This window comes from Prosopis cineraria, unplaced genomic scaffold, assembly GCF_029017545.1.
Source record: "Prosopis cineraria cultivar Desert tree isolate PC_DT_omini unplaced genomic scaffold, ASM2901754v1 PC1909, whole genome shotgun sequence".
Lineage (NCBI taxonomy): Eukaryota > Viridiplantae > Streptophyta > Magnoliopsida > Fabales > Fabaceae > Prosopis > Prosopis cineraria.
This window is the reverse complement of record NW_026557234.1, coordinates 1-25,860: the sequence shown is the minus strand read 5'-3', so window position 1 is coordinate 25,860 and position 25,860 is coordinate 1. Positions and strand designations below refer to the sequence as shown.

The 25,860-nt window shown below is 35.3% G+C and overlaps 1 protein-coding gene across 2 annotated transcripts; it reads left to right on the top strand.

Annotated features, from left to right (window-relative positions):
- The first annotated feature begins 280 nt into the window (after positions 1-280).
- On the top strand, positions 281-22,535 carry LOC129301129 (mediator of RNA polymerase II transcription subunit 25-like). Of its 2 annotated transcripts, XM_054939698.1 has the most exons (15): positions 281-307; positions 2,311-2,341; positions 3,479-3,542; positions 4,054-4,184; positions 6,395-6,604; positions 6,700-6,765; positions 7,045-7,252; positions 10,277-10,344; positions 10,452-11,270; positions 13,290-13,343; positions 13,517-13,545; positions 18,384-18,452; positions 18,567-18,651; positions 20,185-20,271; positions 21,803-22,535. In XM_054939698.1, the coding sequence occupies exons 1-15, from the start codon at positions 294-296 to the stop codon at positions 22,277-22,279; spliced, it is 2,412 nt and encodes an 803-aa protein (XP_054795673.1). In that variant the 5' UTR covers positions 281-293; the 3' UTR covers positions 22,280-22,535. The 2 variants fall into 2 exon arrangements, with proteins under 2 accessions (XP_054795673.1, XP_054795674.1); XM_054939699.1 differs by lacking the exons at positions 281-307; positions 2,311-2,341; positions 3,479-3,542; positions 4,054-4,184 and adding an exon at positions 5,821-5,995.
- Positions 22,536-25,860: the final 3,325 nt, after the last annotated feature.

The window sequence follows — 25,860 nt, the reverse complement described above, 5'->3', positions numbered from 1 at the left end:
TGTTATCATCCTTTTTCTAGGAAGTTTTCTGTGTCTGATGATGTCACTTTTTTGAATTTGATTCTTATTTCAACCCCTCTTGAAAGAGAGAGCCTTCTTAATAAGGACTAGAGTCATGATCCCCTTGGCAACGAATTTCTTAATTTCTTACCACCTAGTGAGACCTTGGAAGTACCATCACCTAAATTTAGTCGTCCACTATAGGTTTTCACTCGGAAGAAGAGAAGAGAATATCAAACTTACACAAGTTCAATCATCTGAAACAACTCTTGCTCAAACTTCTAAACCCGTGCATGAAAATTGTGCGGTAACTCCTGATCTTCCTGAAAACACTAAAATTCCTTCAAGTTCTCATGATGTTTCTGATAGTCAGGATGCATATGAAAATAATTTAGAGTGGCTTGATTCGGATCTACCTATTACTCTGAGAAAGGAGGCCTGCAGTTGTACTAAAAAATCCTTATACCTAATATCTTCATTTCTTTCCTATGAAAAATTGTCTTGTAGTCACAAAGCTTCCTTACCAGTCTTCATCCCATCTCAATACCGCAATCTGTATTTGAGGAATTAATAGATGATAATTGGGTTAAGGTAACGAAGGTTGAGATGGACGCACTTGAGAACAACAATACATGGGGCTCTTGTTCCATTACCGAAGGGAAACAGGCTTGTTGGGTGTAAGTGGGTCTTCACTCTCAAATATAATTCTGATGGTTCTTTAGACAAATAAAAGGTTCGACTTGTTGCCAAAGGATATACTCAAACATATGGGGTTGACTATCGAGAAAATTTTGCTCCTGTTGCGAAAATGAATATTTTTGTATTTTATTATCTTTAGCAGCTCTCTATGATTTGGAATTGTTGCAATTTGGTGTGAGGAATGCATTCTTACATGGTGACTTAAAAGAAGAGATTTATATGGAGACTCCTAGGTTTGGTTCTCATCTTCCTCCTGGTATTGTTTGCAAGCTAAAAAAGGCTTTGTATGGCTTGAAAAATCACTTAGGGCATGGTTTGGCAGGTTTTCAAAGGCCATGGTTGGCATGGGGTTCAAACAGAGTCAAGGCAATCACACTTTATTCATCAAACATGCTTCTTCAAGGGGAGTAACAATTTTACTTGTTTATATTGATGATGTTATTGTAACAGGGAGTGATTTGTAAGGGATTCAGTCTCTGTGAAGTTAATTGATGAAAGAATTTCAAATGAAAGATTTAGGGAGGTTGAAATATTTCTTAGGCATTGAAGTGGTGCATTTTAAGCATGGCATCTTCATATCCCAACATAAATATATTCTTGACCTTCTCATTGAAACAAGAAAAATGGGGTGCAGACCTATGGACGCTCCAATTGAACAGAATCACAGATTTTATAAGGAAGGAAGACGTCCTGGCAAACCGAAAAAAAGTCATGAGCCCAACAAACCTCTTTCTCCAGAGCCTTCTGTCAGTAAGGAATCCTATCAAAGACTTGTTGGGAAATTGATTTATCTAGCTCACACTATGCCAGGCATTGCTTACGTTGTGATTGTGGCAAGTCAATTTATGCATGATCTTAAAGAATCTCATCTACAAGCAATTTATCGCATACTTGAGTATTTGAAGGGCACTCCGGGGAAAGGCATTCTGTTCAAGAGAAGGAAAAATTGACTCTTGTAGCATACACAGATGTAGATCATGGAGGGGATATGGATTCTAGAAGGTCTACATTAGGATATTGTATGTTTCTTGGCTCAAATCTCATTACTCGGAGGAGTAAGAAGTAGGATGTAGTATTTAGATCTAGTGTTGAAGCTGAGTTTAGAGCTATGGCACTTGGAATTTGTGAGTTGTTGTGGGTGAAGATAATTTTATTAGATTTGAGAATCAAATGGTAAGGTCCAATGAGACTTTATTGTGACAACAAGTCAGCTATCAACATTGCTCATAATCCTGTATAGCATGATAGGACCAAGCATGTTGAAATTGATTGACACTTTATCAAAGAGAAGTTGGAAAGTGACCTAATCTGTACTCCCTACATACCTTTTGGTGATCAATTGGCAGATATGCTCGCAAAAGGATTATCAAGAAATATATTGAAAGTAGTTGTTAATTTCACCCTTTACCACCCCTAGTTGTTCTATCTAGTGCCTACTGATAATTATCAATTGATTCCTTTTACATGTGAGGTAAGGTAAACCTACATCTAGCAGTCCTCATATGTTAAGTCCTTCCCGTGTTAGCTTAGATAAATAACTTAACTCTCTATAACTACCTCACTTTACAGTTTGTTAGTCACTATTTTTAACATCTTATGGTGTTCATACAGGTCTTTCGGTGGAAATGACACAACTGGGCAGGTATGCATGATTTCACTCAAATGAAAATAGTACTATCTAGGGAAAAGATGAGAGGACTGTATTAGTGTCTAATGTGACCTTGCTCACTTTTTATTAGCTCTTTTATTTAATCTAGTGTACTTTTATTCACGGATGGTAAAGTAAAATGCTGTCTTCTTATTGGCATTGAGGGACAAATATTTGTTTATTATGTTGTTGGTTCTTCCTGATTTTATGCACTGGCCAGTAGATTCTTTCATTGCCAATATTATAATTGTTATTTTTGCTTGATGCTAAAGCTCTACTAAACTAACAAGGCTTCAGCACTGGTCAGTTTGGAGATATGCATGATTTGGTCTTGATAATCTATTGGATAGTTTCAACTAATCAACTGCTTGAATATTGTTTATGTGATCTTATTTTATGCTGTCTTTAAGTCCTAAACTCTGGCTTGAAGCTATTGTTGTCTTATTTTGACCCAATTACCTGGGTAGAAGAAAGTTGTGTAACTGATTCAAAGGATTTATTCGGTGTTGGAAGCTTGCAAGATTTTAATGTGTTTTTGGTTGAAATTATTACTATTATAGGCAAGGGCTGCTCATATCTTCAAGGATATCTCCTTGCCTTTCCTAATATTGTGGGATAAAGTTTTGTTTACAGCCTTGTTTTAGTGCTCTGTGAATGAGTGTTTGTGTTTCAAATGAATTATAATTTTGATTTGCACAGAGACTGAAAAAGCTTTTCTATGTAGTGGAGTCTCCACCCCCACCCCCGGCTTTCTTTCTCTAATTTTTTCTTGATATCTTCTGGCCGCTAATGCTATATCTTCTCTTGTACCTCTGATGCTGATTTTCCTTTTTGTAAAAAAGAAAGAAAGTAGCTATTAAAAACGAAAGAAAGAAGTATTAAGGAAATTTGCTCTGGTTGCTGTATAGGAAGACTAATCCATCCTGAACGTTTAAGCTATTAGGTGAAGTCCCACAAATGCTATTAGCATGAGAAGTGTGGAAAAAGCCTAGTCCCTCAATAACGAGTGAAGTAGAGTACATTAGTTTCTAGCTTTTGCTATCTTAGTGGATGTGATATGTTTTCTAGCCTGACAATAGATGTATTTTGGTTTGCTTGTCTATTAAATTCTCCTTTCCCTTTTTTATGCAGAAGCCTTCGACTTCCAACGTTGAGTTTGCATTAGTTACCTTTAGTACTCGTGGATGTTATTCTGGTACAGTCTTGCATAATCTTTTAATGGTGTTGTTAAAATCTTCTCTTGTTTAGACTGCATTACTGTTGAGTTATTAGGACTTCAGATGTTGATGCATGATTGTGAGTCTATTCTTTTTTTTTTTTTTCTGTTGTTTTGGTAAAGTGAGTCTATTCTTTTAAGCGCATGTGTAAATACATTCTATGATTCTACCAGTTACTATTTCTCTTCAAATATTCCTTTGTTACCCATCCCTTGCACTTTAAAATGATTTTTTTGACAAGGGAATTAGATGAGTGTGATTTCTTTCGATGAATTGAGTATAATTTTAAATATAGAATATATTAACAATCGTCTGTTAGTTTTGAAGTAGAGCAAGGAATTGGACAAAATTTCGCTACTTACTAATTTTCAACAATATAATCTCTTGAATATTGTGAAGTCTGAATTCTGCTCTCTTACGCCAGAAAATCTGTATGCAATTGACTAATATATGGAGTATATTTACTTGATTTGGCATCGTTGAATGCAGGTATTGTTGCGCAACGGACTGGCTGGACAAGTGACCCTGATACATTCTGCAAATGGCTTTCAGCTCTGTCCTTTGTTGGCGGTGGTTTTGATGATGCTGCAATTGCAGAAGGGCTCTCTGAAGCTATCATGGTATAATACGTTAGTTTCCTCTTTCTTTTTTCTGAGTCATGTTCTCCTTTCAAGTTTCAGTTGACTTTAAGAGTATTTCCATCTCCATAAGGCTCTACCATTTCTTAATGCCAGCATCCCGAATTTGCTTACTTTGAATGGAATATTCTAACGTAAGGGAGAAACGTATATTGACATTTAGAGGATCTTGGACAAGGCCAGATTCAATGTGGGGATTGATATAGGGGCACTGTGTAGAACTCCAGCTTGTGCATACACGCTTACATGCATGCATGTGTGTGTGTGTGTGTTTTTTTTTTTCTTTTTGAAAGGTATTTTGATGGGGATTGGGCTTTTTCATGTCTTGCCACTTCCCAGTCATTCTTTTGGTTTCCTGGGTTTGAATAAAGTGAATAACTTCTTGAGGTTGCAGAGTTTAAGGCTGCTAGGACTTGGTGTTAGAAAGAAAGAGATAGGATAATTTATTTATTGTTGATGAAATAAGAAGGTATTGTAGGAAGAGAAGGTATAACTTGTTGCAAATGCTAGAAGAGTCTTAAAAGCATACCAAATTAAGAGAAATCCTGACAAGCAAGCTTTCTAGTCTCTTGATAAAACTAACACTTATGCTTGATAAAGTTGATGCATGCATGCTAGCTGAACTTGTTATTTAAGCTATAGGCTCTCAATTTCTCATTCAAAACACTTAATTACTAGTGGCTGCAGTCCTTGAGTTTAGTGCTTTAAATGTTACATTTGTTTCTGGCACAATTCTTGAAATGTTGTATTGCTTCAATAGTTCTGTAGCAAATTTTTCTTAGGAGTTTGGCTCTATAAAACTTGCACTACATTTGAAAACTAAATTATCGTTTCTAATTCTGATTGAGGTGGATTCAACTGCTTAATTTGACATCAAAACCTTGAATCTGTGAGACAACTAAAAGACTTTAGATTTTTGGAGAAAATGCAGAAGCATGTCTGACAGATAAGATGAGAATTATACAGCATGGAATGTTGGAAACCTATAAAACTTGAAAGTAATAAAATTGACTTTTTGAATCCTTCAAAAAGGCCTGCTGATTGGCATCAAATTTTATGGTGATGAGAACTATAGGGAGAGCAAAAGTTGAGGAGAAAAGATAGGAATTGAGAAAAATTTATTGTTGAATGTAGGGTGTGTATGGGCCAGATGGGCCTTGGAAACAAGTCCAATTTCCTTCTTGGGCTCCTTTTCCATGGCCAAAATTCATGGTCAACCTGGATTGACTGAACAACAACAACAACAATAACAAGCCTGATCTCACTAGGTGGGGTCGGTGAGATGGATTCCACGATACTATTGTGCTGTATCATCAACCAAGCTTTTGAGAATAATGTTAACTAAGAGGTTTTATTCAGTAACTTAAATAAGTGTTATTTTTTATTTTCCTTTTCTTCTCTTTACAGCATTCAAGATTATCCATTCCATTCGCCTAATTGGTGCCTTCCACACTCAAATGATTTTCTACCATTTTCTGCTCAATAGATGCCACGTTCACTTTTTCTCGTATGTACTCATTTTGGATTTTATCTTTTCATGTATGCTTGCACATCCATGGAAATAAAATGGATTGGATTCAGTTGGGCTAGGAAACTTTGTTCTCAAATTATCAAGTCCTCCTTTGATGAAGTTGAAGAGCTGCTCTATAGTGGTTGTGTCTTAGCATTTTTTCATCTGCTCCAATCACAGGCCCACCAAAACAAAGCACAAGAGAGAACAGAAGATTAGAGTTTGAGCTCTACTTTGGTGCTTCAGCTTCCTTAGTGATTAGTTAGGACCTATCTTCTTATTGGTAAAGCAAAACACTAGGAAATATCTCATTCCTCATCATCTGTCAAATCTCAAATCACTTGTGAATTAATTATTTAGTAACCTAAATATTAAATATTCAATAATGTCTTGAAACTACTTCATATTGGAATTTGTGCTAAAACTAGTCCTATTATGTATTTGGTTGATGCAGCTTTGTGTGTGACTATTCATTTAACTAACAACATACACCTGTTTTGAATGACCTTTACTGCATGTAAAGAGTGCCTAAATTTAATTGTTAGGGTTGCTTTTCACTTTGTAGTCTTGCACACAAGTCTTCTATAATAATTAATACATTGAAATGCGTTATTTAAAATTGTCAAGGGTTTCTTTTTGAAAACTTGGAATCTTATTCATGACAAAATGTTCAAATTCTCAGATGTTCCCCACTTCTCAAAATGGAAGGCAAAGTCAACAGAACGTGGACTTGCAAAAGCACTGCATTCTTGTTGCAGCAAGTAATCCCTACCCTTTGCCGACACCAGTTTATGTACCACGACTGCAGAATTTAGATCAAGGTGAAACCATAGAATCAAATACAGGGAATCGTCTACATGATGCTGAAGCTGTTGCTAAAGCATTTCCTCAGGTATTCCTTTTTTTTTTCCTTTTTTTTTTTTTAAATTTGGTTGTCTGTCTCCTTCATTGTTCCCTTATCTCTGGAATGTAATCTTTTGCATGCAGTGTTCTGTTTCTCTATCTGTTATCTGTCCAAAGCAGCTCCCCAAAGTTAAAGTCATTTACAATGCGGTAAGGATGGGTTATGACTCTTTTAACAAAAGAATTATGTATTTTATTTTCAAAGGACGAGATATCAGATACTTTGTCTAATATAAACCACTCATACCACAAGCATGATCTGATAACTTAGTAAAGTTGATGCTCACCTTTGTAAAGCAAAAGTAGAGCATATTTAGTGAACTATTTGCTATTCTCCCTCCTTTTAATGTTTATTTTTAAATTTAGCATGCAAATGAAATTAGCTTTTGAGCTCTTCAAGGTGTTGACTACATCCCTTTGGCAATGTAGGGGAAGCGAAACAGCTGTGCAGCAGGTCCACCTGTTGATACAAAAAACGCCCATTTTCTTGTTTTAATATCTGAAAGTTTCAGGGAAGCCTGTTCTGCTTTGAGTCGTTCTGGAATCACAACTCTACCTTCAAATCAAAGTCCTGTGAAGGTGGATGCAGGCCCTGTTGCACCAGTTACCGTGACAGTACCTACTTCTACGCCACAAGGTTGATTATAAGCTTAGCAGATGCATCGTTTGTCAAAGATAGTTATAAATGCTAGTTATGTGTAAATCAATAGACTTGCTTGCTTGACACTTGTATAATCCTTTGGCATCAATTGAACACATCATACCATGTTAGATCTCAAATATACGATTTTGCACTACAGCTTCTTTTATTGATGTGAATGGTTTTGGGGTGAAAGGACAGTATAAAAAGACATGAATTGACTGCAGTGCCTAGGTTTTTTAGGAAGGTTTAATGCCATGGCATATACTACGATAACATATTGTCTTTATTTTCCGTTGGAGATCTTCATTCGTGTTTCTAGGATCATTTCCTTAAGTTATATGAATTGAGATTGGAAGGTCACTAATTAAGTTGCTTATTTCTTATGTGTCTTTGCATCAAAGAAGATGATTTTTCATCCTATAGACCTAGGATCTCCTTCCGTTGTTAAAATTAGGAGGAAATGTCATTAATACTTCTTCCTTTAAATTATCATTTCGGAAGACATTCTTAACATCAAGCTAATGAAGAGGCCAATCTAGATTGGCTGCTAAGGACAACAAGATTTGTTAGGATATGTCAAGTGTAAGTGGACTCATAACATTGAGCATTAAGGTTTTGGGTTAAGATGTATTGTTGAGCCTACTTATATGCTTCCTTTTCTTACTGTTATCAGAGCATAGGATATGGTTGGGAATTATGTGAAGATGATGTTGGAAGCTTTAGTTTCAGCAAGGACTTGGTATTTGTAGCGTCTCTAGTATGGGGGAGCTTGTTGCATGGTACTAGTCTTGCCTTGTATTGGTACTATCCAAGTTATATTTTACCATCTCTTTCCTTGAGGAAGATCTACTTCTTCCCATATGCCATTCTTTTTTAGGCCTTTCATCTTTTTCAAATAGCTTTTCTCAACTTAGGAATTGTAAGATCCTCAATATCATACAGCATCTTTATTCTATCAAGATCAATGGTGAAGGCGTAATATTGAGGTGAAAGGGTTTTGTAAGATGCAAATTTATTTGTAGGATATAAAGAGCAATGGGAAGATCAAGATTATCAACTTCAATTATAGGTTTGGAATCATCAGGATTACCTTGCTCTTCTTCTTCTTCTTCTTTTTTTAATTATCTTCACTTTGCAGGTCAAGATCTAGCATTGGTTTACTACTTGGTTTCTTCATCCGTACTTAGATAGTCAAGTCCTTCCCATTTGTGTTATTTGCATCGGTGTCTCCTCTTGTGTTAGGATTCACTTCAGTTTTTGGGATGGGAATATTTTCTACCATGGTGCTACTCTTAGGATTGATACTACTCTTAGACGTGGCACCCAAGGGTAGTGAGGAATTTGGTAAAGCTCTTTCTTCCATGGGTTGAAATTCACTCCAACTCTCCCTCAAATTGAAGACTGAGGGTAAAATGGGTTTCATCATTAAATGTGACATCACAACTAACACACTCTTTTTAATAGGGTCATATAACACTTGTACCCTTTTTGAGATGCAGAAGAACCAAGGAACACACATTTGACAGCTTTAGGATTAAGTTTTCCATTGTGATGAATGTGAACATATACAAGGCACTCAAAAAATTTTAAAGGAAGTTTATTCTCAAGTTAAAATGTGGGATAATTGGTGTGGAGAACTTAGAGAGGGGTCTTGAAGGATGGGGTTTTGCTAGGCATTCAATGGCTAAGATTGGTAGCATTTAGGATAGCATTGCCCCACTAAAATTTAAGAACATTGCTAATGCCTTGAAAATCTCCGGAATATGTCTATTCTTTCTCTCAAGGACTTTTGGGTAGAATTTGTCGACTCTATTAAGGTGTTGTTCAAGTATTTTATGCCATTATCTATATGAAGGACTTGAAAACAGGAGTTGTGAACAATGTCCTATATTTCATGTCTACTTGGGAGAAATAGGACACTGTTTATTGTTAGGCTCATATCATTTATCAGCCAAGACAAGCCCCATTGAGTTTTCAGTCTTCTATCGTCGTTATAAGGCCTGAGTATTCAATGCGTCTGACAAGGGTGTTTCGCTGGCGAGATATTTGACCTTTCAACAACCTTTAACAAGTTTTATTGCCTGGGCTAGCTCACAGTAACTTTTGCCATTCAGCTTCTCTGGATTTTTCATAACCGTTGGCCTTTTGAGGTTAGAAGTCATTGACATGGGACCTTCGAGCTTTAACTTGGCACAAGTTGGACATGGAGGAGCCATTGAGGCTAGAAATCATTTCAAAGTGTGTAACTTCCTCACCTAAGTTCAACTCCATACTAGTTTGAGGCTCATTGTCTTTCATTTCTAACTCATGCTGTAATCCCATGTGAATCATTGCATTGAAGATGTGATGGGTATCTAAGTGGGATGGGGAATCTTACCCTAAAAATCATTGAGAACTAACCCACTTAAATATCCCATTAAGCATCGCATACTACTCAATGTGAGACTTGGTATCTCATACTACCAAGTCTCCATCAAGATGATTTTTATTGATCTCACAACATTACAATAGAGGAGAATGGTAGAAAATTATTTAAGATGGTTTGGTCATGTGAAAAGAATGTAGTAGAGGCATTAGTAAGGAGGTGCAAGCAAATAAGCTCTAGCCCTAAGAAGAGAGATAGAGGGAGATCAAAAAGGACACTTTAAGAAGTCATTAATCAAAATCTCTCTATTAATGGCTTATGAGAAGAATTGATTTCAGACAAAGCTCAATTACATCATGCGATCATTGTAGCTAACTCTTCCTAGTGGGATAAGGCTTTGTTGTTGTTGTTGGCACAATATTACAATACATACAGAGCATCCCCTATGATATAAAAGGGGGAAAGCATGATACAGAGGATATACACAATTAGGGAAAATAAAAAAAAAATATAGAGCCAGATATTTACAACCCCATGCAATTAATTCAATTAAATTCTGATAATTCTGATTTTACCATATTTCTTCTTTTACATGTTGTAATATTTGTTGTAAGATCTATTAATCTGTCTGCTTTTTCTATGAATTTTTTTAGTTAATGGATCTATCGCAAACCGGCAACCAATTCCTGCTGGGAATATGGCCCCTGCTACTATAAAAGTGGTAAGATCCTCAATATCCCTGTATCAAATCATTATTAAAATTTAGCACTGATTTTTTTTTTTAAATTTAAATCTCGAAATGATCCTGAATTTGTCACATCTCTTCAGGAGCCCGTTCCTGTTACTTCCATGGTATCAGGACCTACTTTTCCTCATATGTCATCAGTTCCACGTGCTCCTAGTCAAGCTGTCCCAGGCTTGCAGACTTCATCTCCATCTTCTGCTTCTCAAGATATTATGCCAAGTAATGAAAATACACAGGATGTAAAGCCCATGATGCCAGTGTCACAGGCCCTGCGTCCAGTGGGTCCTGCTCAAGCAAATGTCAACATTCTTAACAATCTTTCTCAAGCACGACAGGTCCTAAGTGGAGGAACCTCAATGGGACTTCAGTCAATGGGTCCAACTCCCGTGGCTATGCACATGTCAAACATGATATCCAGTGGAATGGCATCTTCTGTACCAGCAGCTCAAAATGTATTTTCATCCGGACAGTCAGGCATAAATTCAATAACTAGTTCTGGATCTCTTACTGGTCCCGTGCAGGTTGGAGCAAACTCAGGTCTTGGTTCATTAACTTCAGCCACATCAAATATGTCTGGAAATTCAAATATTGGGATTTCACAACCATTGGGAAATCTGCAAGGTACTGTTAGTATGGGTCAGCCAGGGTTAGCCATGAGCCAAGGAAACATTGCAGGAGCACAGATGGGAGTTAACACGAACCAAAATGTGATGAGTGGCCTTGGTCCATCAGTTGTCTCTTCTGGCACTGGTACAATGATTCCTACTCCTGGAATGTCTCAGCAAGTACAACCGGGGATGCAACCACTTGTTGTGAATAATGCAGCAGTCAATATGCCTTTACAGCAACAGACCTCAGGTGGTATGCAATCTACACAATCAAAATATGTGAAGGTTTGGGAGGTTTGTCTTGATCCCTTTTTAATCCTTGTAATTCTGCCTCTTAAGCTTTTACTTTCATGCATTTTCCTTTTTCCTTACTTGAGAATATGTTAGACTAATTGGCATGGAATATGAAATCCTACCATTTTCTCTATAATGAATTTTGTCCAGCATCAGTTGAGCATCATGCATTTTTCATCAGTTTCTTTATATTTGATAAGAATAATTTGTCACTTATGCCTTATAAGGCTTAAACTTGAGTTATAGCATGATTGGAGTATGTTTTTGAAGTATTACTGCTAATCATTTTTTGCCATCTAATTCGAAACTGTTATTTGATATGAAATTTGATATGAAATTAAGTGTTCAATTTAGAAAAATCAAGGCTGTTATTGCAAACTGCAATTTTCATTTTAGTTGCAATGGTTGCCTTTTCTGTTATGGTTCACTAAGGTAGACCACAGTTTTGTCAATTCCCCATTTTGTTGGATCATGTCTTTGTTTTTCCGTTAGTATGTTTAACTTGAAGTGAATATTGGATGTTGATAAATTCAGTTTATGTATCTTAGATGGATGGCCTTTCTAAATCCTCTGCTGCGTCTTCACTTCTTGCCTACATTGTGTTAGATTATGATTATCACTATTTCTACATATCATAAATGTCTGTATTGTAGGTTGCATTATACCTTTTTTGCTTTGCCACCACGTTCAATTTTTATTTACCCCATGTAATGCAATGGTCATAACTTGTACTACCTTATTCTTTGATAAATTATGGATGGTTGACATTATGAAATGGACAATATCATTGCTAAGAGGTGAGGAAAAATATTGCTGAAAATTCTTATTACCTTGTGTTTATACCAAGGTTTTAAAAATTGAACCAATCATTGAATTGGTCGAGATAATGGTTCACGGGTTCACTAGTCGAGCCGATTGATCATAAATTAACATATTTTTACTTTTGTATTGCAATGGATGATTATAAGTATAAATATAGACATAGGATGGTCATTTACAAACATTTTAAAGGCAAATAGAAACTAAAATATTATACTTTTTATTTAAAAAAATAGAGATAAATAATTTAAAATACAAATATGAAGTTTTTGTCTACATATTGAGGAAATTTTTATGAACAATAAAAAAACTAATCAAAGATCAATTAAAAAAGAAATTTATATTGGAGAGAAAAACTAAAATGTTTTATGTTCTTTCAAGCTATGATCATCAGGCTTTTTTTGTAGGCCAGTTTAAACTGAAATTTAAAATATTTTGATCAAGAAAAAATATAGATAAATACTATGAAGAGCAAATATGAAATAGATGTTTCCATTATCAATAAAAAAGTCATGAATATTGACAAAAAAATCACCAAAGATGAGATGAAAATGGAAAAAGAAGTTGTGGCCAAACAAGGACTGAAGGAGCGTGCTATGGTAAGAAGTGAATCACACATCGTGGGGGGATGAAAGATGGAAGGGACAGGGTACTATATGAAAGGAAGCAATGAGAGGCAATCAGGCAAGGAGTAGTGTGCAATGGAAGCTCTTGTGAGCTTCAATAGGCCAAACATTTTTGCACAAGACCCAACTTAGTCTTTTTGTCTTTTAATGCAAGCGTTTTTTTTTTTTAAAATTGGCTCAGTTCAACTCGTCATTCTGGGTTTTGATCGGGTTATGTGGTCTTTGACTTGCTTGTTTGAGGTTTCAGTGAACTAGACTCAGAGCTGGTTCAAGATCCGATTAGTTGAATTAGTCAGTTTGGTTTGGTTTTTGAAACCTTGGTTTATTCTATTGTGGTTCATTAAATCTAATATGCCCTTACAATTCTGCTTTAATCTCATTGAAATTATCTCTTTATTTTCTAAAATTCTATAAATCAATTCTATGTTGTCCAGTGGCTGTAACCATAAATAATAGTAAATCATCAAATGATAAGTAGGAATTGCCCCAAAGCATAAGTCATGAAAATTTCTCATTGTTATTCTTGCATGCTTTTGCATAAGTTTTATATTCTTAATTGATGCAATTCATGCAGGGGCGTTTATCTGGGCAAAGACAAGGACAGCCCGTAATTATCACCACACTAGAGGTATGATCCCAAAACTTGATAATTATCTATCTGACTTCTCTATTCATTTTATCTTAGATCTCCTTACTTGACCATTGCAATAATCTTGTTCATTTTCAGTTTCATTCCTAATAGTGGTAATTCCTGTAATTCTGTGGCGCGCATTAATTTTATGAATACTTTCTTCATGGCAGGGTTATCGGAGTTTTTCAGCTTCTGAATCGTAAGTTCAGGAAGTTTTATTCTTGAAAAAATATCAATTAAGGACTGTTGAAGGAAATTTATATCAATGAAGGATTACTTATTGTCAAAAATTTAATGGATACTTGTCGATTTGAGTTAGTCTTCTATCAATAAGTTTCCATTCAGATTTTTACAATTTATTTTAAATTAATAACAATCCATTAGGGATTTTTTCCATTCAGGTTTTGATAACAACTAGTCATTGATTGATATAAAATTTCTCCAGCAGTCCTTCATCACTATTTTCCCTTTATTTATTCTTTCTTCATGAAGTCTAGGGATCATTTTCAGTGGTTAGACTTTCTAAAACTGTCAATCCAATATTCTTTTCTTTATGGGTCATTAAGTTGATTTTGCATTAAAGAAATTACTGATTCCTGCTGCCTTGATGGCTTACTTGGTTTTTCAAAAAGTTTGAGTTACTAGATGATGATTTCCCTCGAACCATGCTTTTGGTAGTGGGTAACCATTAATTTTTTTTTTGGGGCCAAAAACAGGGTAACTATTATTAACAAGCATTTTGAGAAGCTAACTTTTGAGTTTTTATTCTACTGATCCACGAAAATCAATAAATTCCTAGAGTTTTTGATTTTGGGACTTAGAATAGAAAAGGTCAAACTTCTAACCTCCTCACTTGAGTTTTTTTATCCTTAACAAGTATAAGGAGTAGACTCTATGAATAATAGAGATTATCTCTTTTGAAGTCTTGAGGGAAAATGGAAGATCTCTTCTAACTAAATTGTAACGTATACAAGGAATGAGATTTGAACTCCTAACCGCTTGCTCAAGTGACAAGAGCCCCTACTACTCAATGTGGATTTTAGAGAAGAAAATATTTTCACTTATCATTCATGTGGGATGTGATAGTGTATACATACATATGTATAATTATATACAATTGAAGAGAAAACAATAGAGCTCGAAAACAAGGTGAGAGGAGAAATGAGTAAGAGTTATGAAAGGACACCACATCTTAATAGGCTCAAGTTAACGTGTCCTTTCTTTTTATTTTATATTAGTTATTGGGTCCAACTTTATCTGATGTGAGATTTACCATATCCGCTTAAGTTCACTCATATTTGGATAAACTAACAACCTCCTCTTCAAATGTGAGTCCACAAGCTTCTCATATCAAACATGCCCCAAACACCAAGTTCCTGTGCTTCCAATTAGGTCCAGTCCGGTTTTTGAGTTTCAAATGGTGTGGTGCATACGAGTCCCTATTATAGCTAGTCAGTCCCATTTTAGACTTCAAATTGTGTGAAATAACGGGCTTACAAGTCTTGAGCGAAACTAGGCTCCTATACCATGTAGATTTTAGAAAAGAAAAATATTTTCTCTTATCATTCATGTGAGATACCAACTCCGCCTATGTTTATAGCCGGTCCCAAGCCCGGGTAAAGGAGGAGGGTTGTGTTAGGCCATCAACAGCCAATGTAAAATTTTGTTGAATCTATCATGAACATGGACAATAGACGTTATAATGTTAATGCTAGGTCGTTGCCCGTAAGTAACGCGCTGCATGCTCGAGTACAGTGATAAGTGAGTTAGAGCCGTTGCATCGGCACCCGGATGTAGTGTTAAATGAGCAAGGGCTACTGCGTCATTCTGGACGCACGCGGCTAAAGAAGTCAGTCCATAAGAGCAAAATTAGATTTGGTACTTGGAATGTTGGGACATTAAATTGTAAATCTGTAGAGGTTGTAGGGGTTATGATTCAAAGGAAAATCAATATCCTTTGCCTGCAAGAAACAAAATGGCGTGGAGAAGAAGCTAAGGATATTCAAGGTTTCAAACTTTGGTATACAGGAAAAGTAAGTGCACGCAATGGAGTAGGCATCATTATAGATAAGGAGTGGAAGAAGAACGTTGTAGAAGTTAGCAGAATTGAAGACAGAATTATTTCCTTAAAAATGATAATTGGACGTGAGACTGTTAATATTGTTAGCGCTTATGCGCCGCAAGTCGGGACAGAAGCTAGTCTTAAGGAATTATTTTGGGAGGATCTGGAGGGGTTAATTCGACATATACCACAGAGTGAAAAGATTTTTATTGGAGGAGACTTTAATGGGCATGTTGGGAGGGAAGCTGGTCAGTATGCGAGGGTACATGGTGGTTTTGGTTTTGGAGAGCTAAACAATGAAGGACAAACTCTTCTTGATTTTTCATTGGCGTATGATTAGGTGGTGGCAATTAAAAGGTGAGAAGCAAGATATTTTCAAGCGAAATCATTTGGATAAAGGAATTTGGGAATCCTAGGGAAGTGCTAACATCATATGGGACGATATGGCTAAAAAGATACGGGAGGTTGCAAAAGTAGTTTTGGGAGAATCGAAAGGTTCTGGTCCGAGAGATAAGGAGTCTTGGTGGTGGAATAATAGTGTACAGGACAAAATCAAGTATAAGAAGAACTGTTTTAAAGCCATACATTTGTGTAACAATGAGAAAAATTGGGAGAGGTACCGTATGGCTAAGAAGGAAACTAAGAGAGCTGTGGGTGAAGCTCGATCTAAAGCTTTTGAAGAATTTTATAAGAACCTTGAGACTAAGGAAGGAGAGCAAAATATTTATAAGATTGCCAAGAGTAGGGAAAGAAAATCAAGAGATCTAGAACAGGTAAGGTGTATTAAGGATGAAGAGGGAAGAATTTTAGTTACAGATGATGAAATTAAAAATAGATGGGAGACTTACTTTTCTAAACTTTTCAATGATGGAGAGGATTCATCTAGTAACTTGGAGGATTTAGTAACTGGTGAAGGAGAACAAAATTTGTCATTTTATCGAATAATACGTGATAAGGAGGTAAAGGAAGCTCTTAAGAAAATGGCAAATGGTAGAGCCAACGGACCTGATTGTATATCTATCGAAGCGTGGAAATGTTTAGGTGAAGAAGGGGTGAGATGGTTAACTAAGTTATTTAATGTGATTTTACGGTCCAAGAAAATGCCTGATGAGTGGAGGAGAAGTACATTAATTCCTATTTATAAAAATAAAGGAGATATTCAAAATTGTACTAACTATAGAGGGATTAAACTCATGAGCCACACAATGAAATTATGGGAGAAAGTAATTGAGCACAGGTTGAGATTGGAGACAAGTATTTCTGAGAATCAATTTGGTTTTATGCCAGGTAGATCAACTACAGAGGCGATTTATCTACTAAGGGGATTAATGGAAAAGTATCGTTGTGAAGATAAAGATCTACACATGGTTTTTATTGATTTGGAAAAAAGCTTATGACCGTATACCAAGAGAAGTGCTTTGGAAAGCGTTGGAAAAAAAAGGAGTACGGATTGCTTATATTAAAGCCATACAAGATATGTATGAGGGGGTAAAAACTAGTATAAGAACGCCTAGTGGTCAAACAAAGGATTTTCCTATAAAGATTGGACTACATCAGGGATCATCTCTGAGTCCTTATTTGTTCAACTTGATTTTAAATGTTTTGACGGAACATATTCAAGAAGAAATCCCGAAATGTATGCTCTTTGCGGATGATATATTTCTTATAGCAGAGACAAAAGAAGAGGTTAATTGCAAACTGGAGTTATAGAGGAGGACATTGGAGTCGAAAGGGTTTCGTCTGAGTAGAAGTAAGACGGAATATTTATATTGTAAATTTGGTAAAGGAATATTCGACAATAATTTGGAAGTAAAATTGGGAGATCAAATTATACCTCAAGTGGAAAAGTTTAGATATTTGGGAGCTATTATTTAAAATGATGGCGAAATCAGTGAAGATATTTTACATAGAATTCAAGCTGGGTGGTTTAATTGGAGAAAAGCTAAAGGAGTTATTTGCGACCGTAAGGTGCCTAATAAACTTAAAGGAAAGTTTTATCGCACTGCTATCAGACCGGCAATGTTATATAGTAGTGAATGTTGGGCTCTAACGGGACAGCAAGAGCATAAAGTTGAAGTAGCAGAGATGAGAATGTTACGATGGATGTGCGGACATACACGTAAAGATAAAATTCGAAATGAGCACGTACGCGAAAAAGTGAGGGTGGCACCTATTGAGGAAAAAATGGTAAAAAATCGGTTGAGATGGTTTGGGCATGTACAAAGAAGACCAAGGGAGGCACCAGTGAGAAGAGTGAAACATATAACTTTGAGTCCGATTAAGAGAGGTAGAGGAAGGCCTAAGAGAACACTCTTGGAAGTTGTTGAACGCGATCTCTTAATTAATAATATTCCTAAAAGCTTGATAAATGATAGAGCACAATGGCGTCTTGCAATCCATGTAGCCGACCCCACCTAGTGGGATAAAGGCTTGTTGTTGTTGTTGTTGTTGTTGTATCATTCATGTGAGATACCGTAGTGTGTATACATACAACTGAAGAGAAGATAATAGAGTAAAGACTAACAAAGACTAATAATGTACAATAATTACTCAATATTCCCCCACACACACTAATTTTAGCTGGTATCCCACTTTAGTTATAATTCTAGTGACATATGAAATCCGTTTCAGGGTTACCTTTACGAGTTATATAATCTTTATCTAAAGAACATGTTTTTAATGGGGCAAAGTGTGCATGAGTATTCTGTATTATGTGCAAATGGAAGTGATTGTAACTATTTGGGTCGACATTTCTCCCATTTCTTCATAGTAAATTACCTTAAGACATATGAGATATTTAACTTTTCATGACACATCATTTGCTCCAAATTTATATCGATATGGCTGAAGCAGTATGGGATTTTCCTAAATGTCTTCCTGGCCTAAATCATCAGCACAGCTTTAAATTGTCACCTCTATTGGCCTAACTGGGCATTAATTATAAAAAGTTAATGACTGCTTTTTATGGGTCCCAGGCTTGCATCAAACTGGCCGCAAACAATGCAAATAGTTCGTCTTATATCTCAAGACCACATGAATAACAAGTAATTTCTTTTTGTGCTCAGCTTGGGTCTTGCTCATTTATGTTAGAGTGTGTAGCTGTATGTGTTCAGACATTATTCTGTATATATTCTGACATGACAATGTTTTGACAAAAGGCAATATGTTGGGAAGGCGGATTTCCTAGTTTTTCGCGCTATGAACCCGAATGGGTTTCTTGCTCAGCTTCAGGAAAAGAAGCTGGTAATTTATCAGTGCATCTTAGTTTTTGTTTCCCTTTTCTTTAATTTCTTCTACTAATCTACAACAATCTCATTAATCGATAAGCCTCGCTCTAGAAAGAAGATAAAATGTAGCTGTTATAATGCGAGGATCTCCAATTAATTAAATTTGAAGATTAAAAAAAATCACTTCACTAAAAATATAATAGCGTAGATTACATGGAACTATGACTCTGTCTGCATGATGTTATCTTCAAAAGTAATTATTTATATTAATCTTGACTTTGTTCTGCATTCCCCTAAAAAGAATGGCATGTCCCATATTGTCCTGTAAGCATAATAATTTCATGCCATATATTAATTATTAGTGGGAAAAAATAACCAATTGATAAAGTGAACCTTATATATGAGTTTATGATATGCACTGAAATTGTATGCTTAATTATCTGTGTTTAAAAGTTGCAGTTTATCAATGTCTTGAATACAATGGTTTCAAATTTGTCTAGGTAATGAACTAGAAAGTTTTGTTGCCAGATATAAGTTGGGATCACAAGTGTATAACCAGTCGCTCAAATTTTGTAAATCACACTTTGTATAATTATCTGTGTTATTTCAAACTCCATTTTTGAGATGCTGAATGAGAATGGATAATTTACTTGTTTCATTGAAGTATTGTAACTATTGTAATTTTTGTGCCTGCTGCCTGCATGCTACGAGCTTGTTTTGTGGGTATTCTTTGTTTGCTTGCATGTAAAGGGATAGTTATTGTAAACTTGAATTAGGAGAACGCGGGCAGGGCATACTTATGAGACCCATACAAAACAAACGGGCAGCATTTCCTGTGTTTTTCTTTTTAGAGTGAGTAGAAGAATTGACTAGAAAAAGAAGAGAAGTGCAGATGGTGGCATAAAATAAAGGGTTAAAGGGCATTTTTTCCCTTTAACTATTCTCTTAGGCATTTAGTATCCTAAATTTTCGTGCGGTGCAGTTTTCTTGTTCAACTTTTGAAAATGGTGCATTGGGTACTTTGCTATTAAAAAAATTAACTTTGACTGTTAGTTGACCCAAAATATTCAAGAAGAGGATCTCAAAACTTACAAAAAAGGACCCATAAAATTACAAATAAGTATTCTATAAGAAAATTGATATTGATTAAATCCTCTTTGAGGTCCCTTTTTATATATGCACAATTTTCAAAAGTGGAAGAGGGAAATTGCACCACTTGAAAGTTTAGAATACCAAATGTTTCTGAGTGAATAGTGAGAAGCAAAATTGCTCGTTAACCCTAAAATAAAATCTCCCTCCTAGATCAATTAAAAAATAAAAAAGTGAGCAAAAGAGAGGAAAGGAAAAGAGAGAGGGCTTTACGGGGCTTTCCAATCTTCTATAATTTAAATTCTCTGCTACAACTCAACACCACAAAAATAAGAGGTGGCTATATAATCATCTACTTAATATGATCTGTCTGGATGGACCGTTTATATTTCTTGGCTTTGGTATGCTTATTCTGGTGCTGAATTTCTTTTCTTTTCTTTTCTTTTTTTCCTCATTTCAGTGTGCCGTTATCCGATTACCCTCACAGACGTTGCTACTATCTGTCTCTGACAAAGCCTGCCGCTTGATTGGGATGCTTTTTCCTGTGGTGAGAAATTCTTAACTCAAGCCTCTTGAACATTAAATTTTCTTCTCTTTCATGGGAATAGGGATGAATGAAATCCGCACTTTTTTCCGTAATCAATTAGCTCACATATCAAAAGAATTTCTGAGTTTCTTTGAAGTATGCCGATTTTAAGGTACATGCAGCGTTGTGTTTATTATTATACTGTCGTGAGAGTTCGTGTGAGTACTTCTCAATTAGTTGTTGATACTTCCATTTAATGCTATTTACACTGTAGTAAGCATAGAAGTTGAGCTACTCTTCTCTTGCCCTGGAGATGAGTTAACTATAAAGCTTAGACAACTATTTTCAAACATGTTATGTGACCAACGTGGTTCTGATGAAAGCATAATCATGACACTATCAACAGGCAACTGACCTTTGGTTTGATTATTTATACAGAACGGTCATTATCTATTTGTTATTGTTGTAAAAATGTTGTATCATGTAAAATATTCTTTATTTATGCAGTACATTACTATACTTGCACTTTATATTTTGAAAGAACATTGTTGAATGCCCATTCACGAAGTGTAGGATATTTGGTATGTGTGCTTGTGCAACCTAAACTTCTACCTTCATCTGTAGTCGAAAAACAACCTAAAACTCTGCACTAAGGCCCTGTTTCGTATGAGGACTGGTGAGGTGGGACTAAGACTGAGATTGGCTAGCACCAGCTTTTTATGTTTGGTACAAGGTAATGAAAAATTGAATCCCAATCCCATTTATTTGGGATTACCCAATACCACCATCCCACTGGTATTGGAAAATTAGTCCTGAGATTGAATATTTTCAGACGAAAGCCCTCTACCCCATCTGTTTTCCTTGTGTTGCCATCGCTCGCTGGAGGATCAGCGCCCCTGGCTCCCTAACATCTGCTCCCCCTTCCATTTCCTTGCTCATCGTCGGCATCCTTGGAAGATCAGATTTGGTGAGCTCCTCGTTATCAGCATCCCTAGAACTTTAGATTTGGTGAGCTAGACAGTAACCCCTCTCCCTCCTCGGCCCAGATCTGGTGAGCTTGACGTCAGTGGAGGGGTGACTGAGGAGGACGAATGTGGTTCGAATTTGGAAGCTAGATTTGGTTATGCAAGTTCAATAGTAATTGAATATAATTATGCAAGCTCATTAAAAATCAAGTTCAAGTCATTGTTGTTTTAGTTGGATTGAATGGTGTTGACGGTGGAGTGGAGATAGTGGCAGGAAAGAGAAGGATGATGATGATGATGATGAAGATGAGGGAAATGTTGTCTTTTAGCTACTTTTTTTTTTGGGTTAAATTTGAGTCTTATTTATTGTTATTATTTTTTAATCTTATGACATACTAAACTGCATTTTAAAACTTTTATTCTCACTCTTATCCTAATCCCATTCCCAATCTTTTAAAATTCAATACTTCGTACCAAACAAGGTCTAAATCTCCTTGACAAACCCAATTCTTATGAAAAAATCCAAAGAATAATGGTATCTTCTTGTTTATACTTCCACTATTTCTCTGAAAATTGCTATGCAACAGGACATGGTGGTATTTAAGCCACAATTGTCCAGCCAGCAGCAGCAACAAATGCAGCAACAGCAGCAGCAGCATCAGCATCAGCAGATGCAATCGCAGCAGCATCTTCCGCAGCTGCAACAGCAGCAGCCGCAGCAGGTTGCTCACATGCAACAACAGCAACTCCCTCAGCTACAACAACCACAACAGCAACAACTTCCCCCGGTGCAGCCGCAACAACTCTCCCAGCTGCAACAGCAGCAGCTCCCGCAACTGCAACAGCAACAACAGCCGCTTTCACAACTGCAGCCGCAGCAGCAGCTTCCTCAACTTCAGCAACTGCAACATCAGCAGCAGATTCCTCAGCAACAGCAAATGGTTGGTGCAGGGATGAGTCAAGCAGCGTATGTTCAAGGTCCGGGACGGTCACAACTGGTATCTCAGGGACAGGTATCATCGCAAGGTGCACCCAACATGGGTGGAGGGGGATTCATGAGTTAGCTCCGTTCTGCACATATTGTTCCTCCACAATCTATGCCAAGATTATATGAGAGTCATGATGTATGAGTCTGAACCTCCGAATGCTGTTGAAAAAATTGATCACTTGGGCAGTTTTAGAGATAGGTTCAGTTTCAAATTGCAGACAGTATAGCCTTGTGATTATTTATTTTGCCAATGAGCCGTAAAGAACCATGCAAGAGGCTTTATATTGTTATAATGAATTAATGTTAATAACGCAATGCAAGTTTGCTAGCTAGATACTGTGGCATAGGGTGCCCTTTCCCCCTTTTATATGGGCATATTTGGGTGATGGTTTTTTTATTTGTGTCAAATTGTGATGACTGTTGTTAAAAATGAATTGGTAAAGAACTGATTCAAGGTTTATTCAGTGGAACCAAATAAACGTTTTTGTAAAATATATATATATATAAATATATATTTATATCACTGTTAAATTTCTTAATTATTATTTAAAATTAAATAAATTAAATTGGTTCTTATTTATAATTACATATTGATTCAACAGTCAATTAAAAATATGTCATCTTAGTAATTATCAAGTAAATCTATAATTATTGGTAATTATGTGTAATAACACTAGTAAGATATTTAAAATCAGAAGTAAACAGTTATCCAACAATTTAATTCCATTAATTGTACTGATAATAAATAATTAAAAAAAGTTTAAATGGTTGAAGTAGTTTGTTTTTGGTAATTCTCCCCATTTCACCGCCTCCTAGCCTAACCAATTTGCAATATAGCCACTCCTACAAATATTTTGAAACCCGAATCAAATCGGATTGTTTGACCATCAACCACTCAATAAAATAATTTGGTTCAATCATTTAGATCATTTGAACATTTAGACCGGGTTGATCTAGGTGGGTTTAAGAGAATCAATTTTGACCTGAAAATTAAAGTGGATAACAGGGAGAAGAAAAAGAAATTTAAGCTTAGATGTTCAAATTCATGATTTCTCTTCTCTAATCTTTAATTCTTTTTTATCTTCTCTTCGCTAATCTTTGATCTCTCCTCCACAGACTAGACTCAATGTCTAATCTTTCCTTCAACCTTTGCCTCCAACTTTAGTGATCTAGCCTTTAACATTGAAATTGAAAGCTCGTGAGTCATGATATGACGGCGCACTTCTAGCTCTAGCGTCTTGCTTTGAAATTGCAAGCTTGTGTTGACATCCCTCTGTCTCCATCTCCAACGGTTCAGGAGTCTAGCCTTTGACATCAAGATTCCAAGCTCATCGACAAATTAATGTTTTATTTATATATTTGTGTGTATAAATATTATTTTTTATTTAATTTTTATATCACTGATTCAACCACTGATCTAATCAGCTCAAGTATTCAACCATAAGGATTGCGACTTGTTGCTCTTTCAAGTTTAATGTTTGGTTTGAGTTTCAAAACATTAACTCGTACTATAAAAGGGTCAAATTCATAAAATTAAATTATTGAATAGAAAAAGGTTAAAGAGATAAAGTTACCCTTATAAGTAATTCGTATCCATAATTTTCCATTAGCATCATGTTCCCAAAATTTTAAAAATAGTACAATGTCATCTTTGACTAACATTAATTATTAATTAACTAATTTTGATTAAGGCTAAAAGAAAAAGTTGCTTTGAAAGTTTTTTTAAAAAGAACAGTTAGTATTCTAAACTTTTAACTGAGGTAATGTTATTGAATTGTTAATGTTTAAATTAGAAGAATACAAAAACCTATCAAGCAAATGAAAGGTGGGTATTGCTTTTATTCTAAATTTTGACTTAGTGATGTTTAATTATAATCAAACCATTATCGGTTGTCAAATCATTCTTTTAAATTGAATATTGATAATCTATTTTTTTGGCCAAGAATATTAATATTAATAATCTAAAAATAGTGTGGCAATTGAAAGTTTATGATATTAATTACTCTAAATTTTTCGGACAAAATTTTCCTTAATCCTCAAAATTATTCAACTAATGGTGAATGTTGGTCAAACATAATAATATTATACTATTTTTAAAACTTATAGGGGAAAAAAATTACACCAATTTAAAATTAATAAGATACTAGAACTAATGCGATACTTATCTAGACTGAGAATCCAATGGCTCTTTATGATATCTTCACAGTGTTGTCATATCAAGCATGAGAATTCTATATATATGGCGTGGTCGGGTCAGCTTGAGAATATTCTAGGCGTAACCACAATACTGTTACTGTGCTCGATTTTTACATTTGGTGAATGTTCTTAAATATTCTCTCTTGTTTACATTATCTTCGTTGCGTGACAAGCAACCGACTCATATTATTTTTTATTTTTCTCCATTTAATTAACATTATTCCATGTTATCTCACACTAATTTCAGAGTCCTTTTTTAACTTTTTTGTGCATTTCCAAGAGTGAATTGGATTCAATGCATATAGTATTTAATTATTTGAAATTTCTTAACGACTCTGATTTTATATTTCATTTAAAATTAACACAATGAGTGACATTATCTAAACGGTTTGATCTGGATTTTAACAGTTCAGATGTTATATATGCTTAATATTTATACTAAATATAATTATTGTATCCAAATTTGGAGAGTCAGCACCTATTCAACTCCCACATACGTGTACATTAATATGCAACTTTTATGTGTGTCACATCATTGTTTAAAAAACGCAGATTTAATTTACAAGTGGTAGAATGTCATTGCAATTAACACATTCGGCTAAGCAAGTTAATAAAAGCTGAGAATTAATAAGAATTTTGCAAAAATTAATATCTAAAAAGCCATGAGGTTAAATATTATTATAAATGTGAGAATTTTATTAATGAACAAGCTGTAAATTAAGAATTTTTATAAGTATTTTTTAAATTTAAATACTTGCTTAAGATCACATAAATCTCAAGATCCAACTAAGTGGTCAGAACATTGGTTAGGATGAGGATTAAAAATATATAAATGGAGTTTTGAGTCTTGTAAGTTTGGTTGATCAGATTGAGATGTGATCTAATAGTATTTTTGTAATTTATGAGATCTATGTTTTGCTAATTTGGTTTGGTGGGTCAGGATGTGACTTGTATCTTATAAAGATCATGGATTCTACTCTCCTTGAGAATATAACCACCTCATAATTAGTAGGTATTTTATAACGACTTTTATAAGTGCTTTTTTAAACTACTCAAAGTCTAATATAAAACTCTCAAAATAGACACATCTTAAATCGAGTTTTTATTGAAAAAAAAAACAACGTTTCTTTTACCAAACCACCATGTGGAAGATAGCTTTAATTTTCTTTCACGATCGTTAATAAAACAATCACTTGATTAATCAGTCATTTTGTCAACGGTAGAAATTAAGCACATGTGTTTTGATAAGCTTTATATGTGAGGATGGCATGGCTATATCCTTATTTGAAGATCGACTTGGATTAATGATTTTTTTTTGCACATGCTTGTTGGGACACACACAAACCTGGCTTTACAGGGAATTGAAGGCCAAGTGACCCTTTAGTTAGGGTTTTTTTAAAAGTATTTACTCCCTCCATTTAAAAATATAAAATATTTTTTAAAGAGTTGGATGTTAAAAAA